Consider the following 10,192-nt stretch of genomic DNA (forward strand, 5'->3'; position numbering starts at 1 on the left):
TTGATATACACTGCCATATCTTATAGCTAGTGGAGGTATAAATCGACGATTAAAATTTTGAATCTTTGGGCATCATATTTTCCTCAGTTCAATTCAGTTACATCATCTAACGAACTTCAGTTAAAGTGTTTACCCGCGAAAGACTGGAATAATAGGGACTATAGCAAGCTTTGAAAAATAAAAAGAGCTTGGCTCCATATATAGCCTAGTTCTGCGGGCATTTTAAGCTTTAAGACTTTGGGAAAGTCGCGGCGCAAAGTTGCATACATGCACCACTACTAACAAAGAAGATTTTCCCGTCACTATTCGTCTAGAGCTTAACAAGGAACGGAATAAAACTAAGAACTCTGCATGGGAAGTAAGACCTTAGATAAGAAGTTAGGATGTCTTTTAAAACTACTTTCATAGAAGTATTAACCTACAAATGTCCAGATAAGCGACCATTGTCTATATATGGGGTTTTGAAAACCTTACCCATTTCTTCACCTCACAATTAATTAGTGCATTTGTTCAAATGCCAGCCTTTATTTAATAAAACCCCGTCTTTAAAAGAAGCAGTGAAATTGGAATAATTAAACCTCGTTAAGTGCAGCATTCAATAAATTAATTTGAAGTCAATAAAGGTGGTATTGTTATTGACAAGTACGTGTTGTTAATTGCATAATTTCAAAGAATCTATTCTCAAATTAATTCTTGTCGTCGAAGGGTAATAAGTGAAATTCGGTGTGCAAAATAACAAGTGAAAGTAATTCATAGCGAAATTTTCAGGAATCTCGTGAAATATAAAGGAATCTCATGAAATTTGTGGAGAGCTCGTGAAATCTAAAGGAATCTCATGAAATTTGTGGATATCTCGTGAAAGCTAAAGAAATCTCATGAAATTTGTGGATATCTCGTGAAATCTAAAGGAATCTCATGAAATCTAGAAGAATCTCGCGAAATCTAAAGGAATCTCGTGAAATATATAGGAATCTCTTGAAATCTAAGAGAATCTCGTGAAATATATAGAAATCTCTTGGAATATAAAGGAATCTCATGAAATCTAGAAGAATCTCGTGAAATCTAAAGGAATCTCTTGAAATATATAGGAATCTCTTGAAATCTAATAGAATCTCGTGAAATATATAGAAATCTCTTGGAATATAAAGGAATCTCATGAAATCTAGAAGAATCTCGTGAAAGATAAAGTAATCTCGTGAAATCTCAAGGAATCTCGTGAAATATAAAGGAATCTTTTGAAATCTAAAGGAATCTCGTGAGATATAAGGAATCTTTTGAAATCTAAAAGAATCTCGCGAAATATAAAAGAATCTCGCGAAATATAAAAGAATCTCGCGAAATATAAAAGAATCTCGTGAAATCTAAAAGAATCTCGCGAAATATAAAGGAATCTCTTGAAATCTAAAGGAATCTCATGAAATGTAAAATAATCTAGTGAAATCTAAATAAATAAATAAATAAATCACATGAAATCTAAAATAATCTCATGAAATCTAAAGGAATCTCATGGAATCTAAGGTATATATCATGAATACAAGGAAAATATCAAGAAATACAAGTAAAACATCATAAAATATAAGGAAAAACTAACGAGAAAATCAAATCACTTAACATTCTCTGGAGAAATCTAATAAAATCTGTTTAATTTGATGCACTGTTAAAATGTTACGCAAATTATACCTTCTTAAAGAATTAGCCACTATAAACTTTGAATTAACAGGAATCGTTTCGTTCTAAGAGATAAAATGTCTGAACGATTTAGATCACTAACACTTCATCGAACTTAAATTACACTTTCTTTAATCGCAATCGAAGAATATATTTGACTATTTTAATTATTCAAGGCGTTTTAATTAAAGCCATTTTAATTCATTAGTTTAATTGAATTTTGGTTCCGGCAAAACGAAATGGTGCATGCCTCACAAGTCATTTGGGAATGCTTCGGAAAGAGATAGTGTAACGAATCGTTAAATTAACGATAAATTGGCTTTGAAAAATCAATACAGGCTACATTAAGGGGCTTATCCATTTCCCTTACGTATAATAATGTGCGAAAATGCATGGCATCAGCTTGAATATATAACATTATAGCATTGCGTTAACATCCCTATATGTACAGGGTGTTTCTGATAAGTCTGCCAAAAATTAAAGGGTCTGTGTTCTAAGGGTCTTCAAACCAAGAAGTGATATCTAGTTTATTAGGGAGAAGGTATAAGATGCCTAAGTATTCGCGCGCCATAGTCTCATCCCCCTTTCAAAATACAAGGGGGGACGTAAAAGGAGGCCGGGCTATTTCGCTACACTCTCCTCAGACGGAAAATACGTAATTTTCGTCATTCGCGTCGCCCTGAGGTGAGTTTTAAAGAACCGATGAGATGCTGCGTGTAATTGTAATTTAGAGGCGGGGATTAACTCCGGACACGTCTACGTTTGGACTGGAGATAAAGCTAGAAATATGGCGAATTTATACCTTCTCCCTAATAAATTAGATATCACTTCTGGGTCTAACTGAGTGTGAAGTTTCATCAAAGCATCTTGAAGCAATGTTTGGAAGCCCTTATCTCCATATTGTAGAGCCCATGTTCTCTGACACTCTTACCACTCAGCTTGACCAAAACACCAAAATCTATTATTTATTTAAGACTTATCAGAAACACCCTGTATATGTACTGTATGTACACGACATTTGAATTCACAATTGAAGCTGGTATTTTGATATAATCCTTAATTATGTTATGAAGGCTTCGCATTTCGGAAATTTAAAATTTACACAACTTTTAAGCGATGAACATTATTGCCCAACGTTTAATTGAATTAATTTCGTAAAGTGGTTATATATACGCCTAGTGATATTGATTTACATAAAAGTCGCTTATACACAGCTCGAATTCCCTAAACAATTTCCCTAGTCTCCGAACAAAGTTTCAATTCCCTGATCATGTTGATATCAAATATTTTAATCTACTAAATAGGAACTTAAAATTTTTCCAATTTTTACAAACCTCTTCTCAAATAATCTATGTTTATTTATCTACCAAGACTACCATCAAATTATTTGTGGATTGATTTTAAACTTTTTGATGTGTTTTAAATGTTTCAATTGACTTAAGTACCAGTTTTTTATAAATTAGTTTACAAATTTAATAATAATAGTACCACTTATCAAATTACCTGATTTATGAATTCGTTTTCAAATTTTGTATTATGTGTACCACTTTTCCAATTTCCTGATAAATGAACTAATTTTCAAATTTCCCGATAAATGGACCAGTTTTCAAATTTCCCGATAAATGTACCCGCTTTTCAAATTCCCTGATAAATGAACCCGATTTCAAATTCCCTAATAATTACACCATTTTAAATTAATTGTATATATTTCAAAATACTTGATCCAAACCTCAACTTCACTGCACATAATACCTCAAACCGTTCAAAATTTTATTATAAGCCCTAATTCAAGTTAGCCAGACCACCCTGTCACTGTAACATTGCCTCCAGAGCTAGTCCATGCAGGGACAATTCCCTTAGAAACAAACAATGAATTAAAACTTTTTACTCGCAAATTCCTTCTAGCTCTTAACTGTTCTTGCGCGATATACAGTATACTACAACAGAATGAAAAGTTGGGGTTCAAAAACCGTACTTAATAAGAATGACATCAGATCTATCTCTAACACTGTACTCTTTCTCTCCCTTTTACTTGTTCTCTCTCCCAAGGCCAAGATAGACATTAAGTTTAACTTTCTATTTGCCGCTAAATTCAAGCCCTAATACAAAACACGTACCATTTTTAACCCGCGGGCTACACGAAAAGAAATAGCAAAAAGTTTGACCAATTTTTGAAATCTTGATTCAAGAATGAAAAATTTACAACTTGTAACAAGTTGTATACATTCTTTGGTAATCGATTTTGAGTCGAAAATGTAACTTCTATCTCCATTTTGCCACAAGGGACACTGTCTTCAAATTAAAATTGGATTAGTATTTTAAGGATGACCCCTTAAATTTAATTAAGAAACTGATTAAGACAATGATTTCTAATTTAATTAATTAAGGGGTCATCCCTAAAACACTCAAATCATAACTCGAAAACAGTGTCCCTTGTGGCAAAATGGAGATAGAAGTTACATTTTCGTCTCAAAATCGCGCCCCCAAAGAACATCACCCTTAATTTATAATTCCAGACTTATCAGAAACACCCTGTATATTATCAAGAAGCGATATCCAGTTTATTAGGGAGAAGATATAAGATGCCTAAGTATTCACGTGCCATAGTCCCTGTCCCCTTTTCAAAATACAAGGGGGGACGTAAAAGGAGACCGGGCTATTTCGCCTCTCTTCAGTCGGAAAAAACGTAATTTTCGTCATTCGCGTCGCGCTGACGTGAGTTTTCAAGAACCAATGAGATGCTGATTGTAATTTAGAGGAGGGGATTAACTCCGGAAATACGTTTGGACTGGAGATAAAGTCAAGAAATATTGCGGATATAAACCTTCTCCCTAATAAACTAGATATCACTTCTTTAGCATTATACAAACTTTCAATAGATGAAAGAAGAAACAGTGCGATTACGTAACCTTACATCTATACGTGTGTTAGCCAATAGAACCAGGGCGTTATAAAACTTTAAAAACAAATATATTTAAGAACACCGTGTGAATTAGACTACTGTGGAATGTAAGGTTAAAACAACATACCAATCCCATTATACTTATTATATACTACTTATAATTATCACGTTAAATATACTTCTAACGCTATATATGCCAACTTAATAATATGTTTGAAGTAAAAAAATATTCAACAAGGGTCCTACTAACTTATATACAGATACAATCAATATTTCTCAGGCTCAGCTTGTAACAAATCCAAAGCCCCAAAAAAAACCCTACACACATACCCTAAAATCTTCATTAAAACCCATACACCCTGCCTTCAATTCGAATTATCATCTCAGCTTGAACAAAATTACTATAGACCCCCTAAAGGCAATTTCCTTTCATAAACAAACTTCTAAAGAAAAAAAAAATTGTTTTAGCAATGAGCCATAGAGGGGGGTCATACACGATAGCAAAATTACAGTAACTAATTTGCGATGTAAGGTCAAGACTTGCTACGTATTTGTTCTGAATTATTATATATATAAATATATATATATACGATCAGAGGGTGGGAAAATTTACTATCGGCCCCTGTTATCAAGTTGATTTAAAGACGGGTGTAGTTTTTTAACGGAGCTTACCCAGAAGGCAGTGCGTAGGAATTTTAACAAGGAGACGTATGTACGTATACTTTAGTTTTAGGGGGTGGTGTGGTTCGTTCGTCTGTTCCAAGTTAGTTTCCCCAATTTTACAGTCTAGGGGACCCTTGGGGTCATAAGGGTCAACTTAAGGAATTTTAATCTTCATCCCCCCTGCCTTACTTCCGAAGGTTTTATTTTTTTTATGAAAGCTTAGTGAAATTAGATTAATATTTTGCGGCCCTTAAGTTCAAGACTTAAGAATGAGTTTTAATATATTTTGGAGTGTATTTAAGGTAGGAAAGTGGACGTAATAAATATGGTTTCAAAATATACTTTGATTATTTTAGTTATAGAATATTCTTTGAAATCTGAATTTGTCAATATTCATAAAATTTGAAGTGTTATCATGACCCTGAGGGAGGGCAAAGGTCAAGATATACATATTATATTTTTAATAGGTCCAAAACTAGTGACCCTTTGAGGACAATTTCGAGTTATAATCATGCCTGGATAAGTTTCGAAATGTTTCGAAAGTTAATTTAAATCAGAATGTAAGCAGATAGACGATCGACTCAACAGTGTATTTGCAGAGTAATTGTTAATTTTATCAGTATATTTGCAGAGTAATAGTTAATTTTATCAATATATTTGCAGAGAAATAGTTAATTTTACCGGTATATTTGCAGAATAATAGTTAATTTTACCAGTATATTTGCAGAATATTAGTTAATTTTACCGGTATATTTGCAGAGTAATAGTTAATTTTACCAGTATATTTGCAGAGTAATAGTTAATTTTATCGGTATATTTGCAGAGTAATAGTTAATTTTATTGGTATATTTGCAGAGTAATAGTTAATTTTATCGGTATATTTGCAGAGTAATAGTTAATTTTATTGGTATATTTGCAGAGTAATAGTTTGTTTCATCAGTATATAGTCACGTATTGAGTTAGCCTGGTTCTTAAACTGTTGAAACTATAGCGTTATCGCTGCACGAGTAAGAGAAGAAAAGGTCAAACCTGCATTCCCATTTCAATTCTATTAAGTCGAACTCAAGGGCAAAAGTATACCCAAAAGCGAATTTAAGACTTCATTTCAAACTAATCTAAATGTTGTTTTCACATCAAGTATACAGCACCCACCAAAAATGACCACCACCACCAGAAACAAAAAGGTTAGACTCACCCAATCTCAAAGTCAAGTTGACCCTATTAGGGTATTGAATCCCCTCGTTCATGGTTTCGCTTTGCCACCACGTTTGATTGTCGTTGTTGTTAAAGTCAGTCAAATATTCTGGAGGGTGGGCCAACTGGGGTACGGTGGCATCGCAAAACTCGCAAGACTTCCTGGCCTCCGTCGCTCCCGTTTGGGTGCAAAACTCAATGGCGCCCCGCGTTGTCCCGCAAGTATTCGTGGCCTCCACGCGGACATTATAGGCCGCGTTGACAAACTCAGGGATACACCGTTGAGGGATACCCTGTTTATCGTAACACCTTGTAAAAGTCCTCTGCCGAGTGACCGGCCCGTAAAGAGGGGCGTCTACCACGTTATTAACGTCCAAATAGGGGTCTTGACCTTGACTAAAACCGACGAAGACGACGACGCACAGTAACGCGAAAAAACAATGAACCACCGTGGTGGTGGGTCTGACCATTCTCGGACCCATCTTCTTCTTGAAGGAGGTTAAATCCGGGTAATTTCAAGGAATGGAGTACATTATATCGCGTGTGTCTTTGGGAGGTTAAAACGGTGCTGGGTTCACCAGTCCACACTCGCGTAAGGCGCGTCTCGGACTGACTCGAGGAGCAGCAAAGACTGACTAGCTGAAAAGTTTGCGTGCAGTGCACCGCGCGCGAGCGTGTCTATGGCTCAGTGCCGGGACAATCTCTCAGTCTCTCTCGACTGTTTCCTCTCTCTCTCTCTCTCTCTCTCTCTCTCTCTCTCTCTCTCTCTCTCTCTCTCTCTCTCTCTCTCTCTTCTCAAAGAGTCTCACCCCCAACTTTACCACCCTGTAAAGCTTCTGGCAAGGATGGCAAGCCATCGCGGTGCATTGGTGGTGGGGTTTTCTTCCCCTCCAGGATCTTCTAGCTTTAAGCGCCGAAAGAAAAGTTGCCTCCCCCCTCTCGTTGCTCCTTCTTCTTCTTCTGCCATCCACCTCCCTTTTCTCAAAGAAAGAATTCTCGAGACGCCGGCCAAGAGTTTTCTTTCATCCATATAGCCATCCTGCTTCAGCAGGCTTCGTACGACGATACGACGCCGCGATCCCCATATACTCTACATTATTCCAAGGATTCATGCATTCCCTAAGTTAAGATACGAGTGTGCGAAGGCAAGTACAGGGTACTAATGAGATGGTTAAGAAAAGTTGTCTCTTCAATGGAGTAAAGGTGCTCTCCTATTGTGGCAGAGCGTCAAAGTTGACACGTAATTAAGGGCAACTTTACAACGACAAGTAAGTGAGCCTGGATGGCCATCGTTAATCTCTTCTGAAATAGGGTGTTGAACCACGTCATCTACCAACCCATGATGAACGCGCGTTAGGTTAGCTACTTGTGGCACTGGTTGGTTCCTTCTTACAACTTTTACTACCAGTATACTATTCTGATTCAGAGTTCACGTCAGGCGAAAAAGGTTTGTTTTCGAGTCGTATGCACCGGGTTCATTTCTTGTTTTGGGGTCTTTCCCCTGTACTGCACTGTCTCTGTCCATGTCCGTTGGGGGCGAGAGGACGTAGGACAAGCAAGAATCGATTCGATATTCAAGATTTCCTTTGTACACAGTGGAATGCACTCTACTGAAGAGGTGTACATATAGCGAGTGGTGGCCGGGCCCACAGTCTCTCTGAAGGGATTTGATTTTCGTGATTCGATAGTACTTGCTTGCTGCATCGACACGGGCTTTTTGCCAGCCCTTCACGACAATATTTACATCGGAATAACTTCACCCCAAACTCCTCTCTTTCTCAAGTTCCCTCCGGAAATCACATATTCCATTCCATACATACAGTATCGAATTTTAGATAGGTTTTTTCGCAACATCGACGTTTTGATGGGTGCATACATGCCGAGAGCTACCACGTTTAGTATCTGAAAAATATTAAGAAAATAATAGGTGAGATTTCACTAGATTTCATCGGTAAATGCGAATCATGATCTGGCTGGTTGATAAGAAATTTCTCCAGATTTTTCACTAATTCTTTGATAAATTTCCAATTTACAACGTGCCTAATATATAATTTTAGTACCAATATTATCAAAGCTTTCCCCAACTTGTGGCAAGCCTGGTATCAAAAATATCGGTTTTTATAGTATAAATTTACGAATTAAAGGATAATAGGCCACATTATTGCCATTTAAAGCGGATTATATCTTAAAATTCTCAAAATAAACTGAAAACAGAGTCAAAAAATGTCCAAAATTACAATTTCACCTATATGGTAATCTTAATACTAATCCCAGTAAATGCAATGTCTTATTAAACTAAATGATATATATGTTATTTTCTCGAAGACAACGAAGCATCTTTTAGTCAAGAATCTCATCTTATAGACGAGGAATTACGAAAAGAAGAGGGCGCCCTGATCCCATTATGGGTATAACCAAGAACCCATATAAAACCCGAGAACCTTAATTCAAAGACTGAATTGGGTAACGGCGTCTATGCAAAACTTTGAAGTTTCTAACACCACTATGAATCAACCATAAGTTCATATGATATGTTCCATAAGTTTGCCACTGGTTACAAACTGGAGCTTGTCATGAAGTGAGGGATGTAGGTCATAGATTCGAGGTAAAGCGACGCCTGGTGAGGCGCTGTCAAAGGCTTAGTACAGACTAAATGGGAAGATCGAAGTCCTGCAAAATTAACCAGCGAGTGTAGCCAATCAATTCTCGCTTGTCGTTCTCGAACTAGCTCGAGCTGTGAGTCACTAGCATTTTGAAGTATAGGTAGTGTCATGCTTATCATGTAACACATCTTATAAACTTATGATCAACCCATGCAAAATTATTAACTAAGAAGGCTATTCATACGTTCTTGGGCCTTATATGTGTTCTTGGTATTCCTTATATTCCGGATAACACACGTGCCATGTGCGGAGGAAGAAAGGGTTCATCGCATTCCCATCAAAATGAGTCGATAATGATTATGCAATGATAATAAGAATTTCCCTTCAAGATAAAAAGGGAGCTATTATCAGGGCACAAGCAAAAACGTTTGGGCAATTCTCATTTCCCCTTTAGTATAATCCTTGGATGCCTGGTATATGGGATTCCCTTTGGAGATCTAAGCTTCACTTAACTTTTAGAGTCTTGACTAATGGAGGAATATATAAAAGGAAGCGAAGCATACCCCCAACTGACTATACGCCCTCTTACACTTTATTAAAAGAACTTGGGTCTTTTCCTTTATTTTTAAAAGCAGGGTTACAACGATTTTTCAGACATTTCAAATTTTACTTCTGCCTTTTTCCTGACTATTTAAAGTCATTTTCCTTCACCAAATCCCCCACATTTATTTGTAGAAAAATTAGATTGTAAAAAACTTTGAAAAATCACGTGAAATTCTGTTCAATTTTATCATGTTTCTTTGAGAAATTACGTGAAATTTTGTTCAATATTATGGCACGTTGCCAAATAGTGTGAAATTCAATTCAATTTTGTGGCATGTTGCCAAACGACGTGAAATTTGGTTGAATTTTATGGAACGGTGCCAATATATGCGAAATTTTGTTCAATTTTATCATGGCGCTTTGAGAAAACGCGTGAATTTTTTTTTAAAGATTATGGCACGTTGCCAAAAAAGTGTGAAATTTAATTCCATTTTGAGGCACGTTGCCAAATGACGTGATATTTTGTTCAATTTTATGGAACGGTGCCAAATTATGACAAATTTTGTTAAATTTCGTGAAAACTTTTCGAAATAAAATTAAATAGTGATTAGTAACCATT

General features: G+C 36.2%; 1 protein-coding gene across 1 annotated transcript in view; it reads right to left on the bottom strand.

Annotated features, from left to right (window-relative positions):
* Nucleotides 1–8,306, bottom strand: part of LanB2 (laminin subunit gamma-1) — a 96,578-nt gene extending 88,272 nt beyond the window's left edge. Inside the window, exon 1 of the mRNA XM_089869901.1 lies at nucleotides 6,429–8,306. Within this exon, the coding sequence (XP_089726027.1) occupies nucleotides 6,429–6,909 (481 nt within the window). The 5' untranslated portion in view covers nucleotides 6,910–8,306. The remainder of the gene's footprint in view (nucleotides 1–6,428) is intronic.
* Nucleotides 8,307–10,192: the final 1,886 nt, after the last annotated feature.

This window comes from Phalangium opilio, unplaced genomic scaffold, assembly GCF_054372755.1.
Source record: "Phalangium opilio isolate 3A_F unplaced genomic scaffold, DU_Popi_V2 ptg000031l_1, whole genome shotgun sequence".
Lineage (NCBI taxonomy): Eukaryota > Metazoa > Arthropoda > Arachnida > Opiliones > Phalangiidae > Phalangium > Phalangium opilio.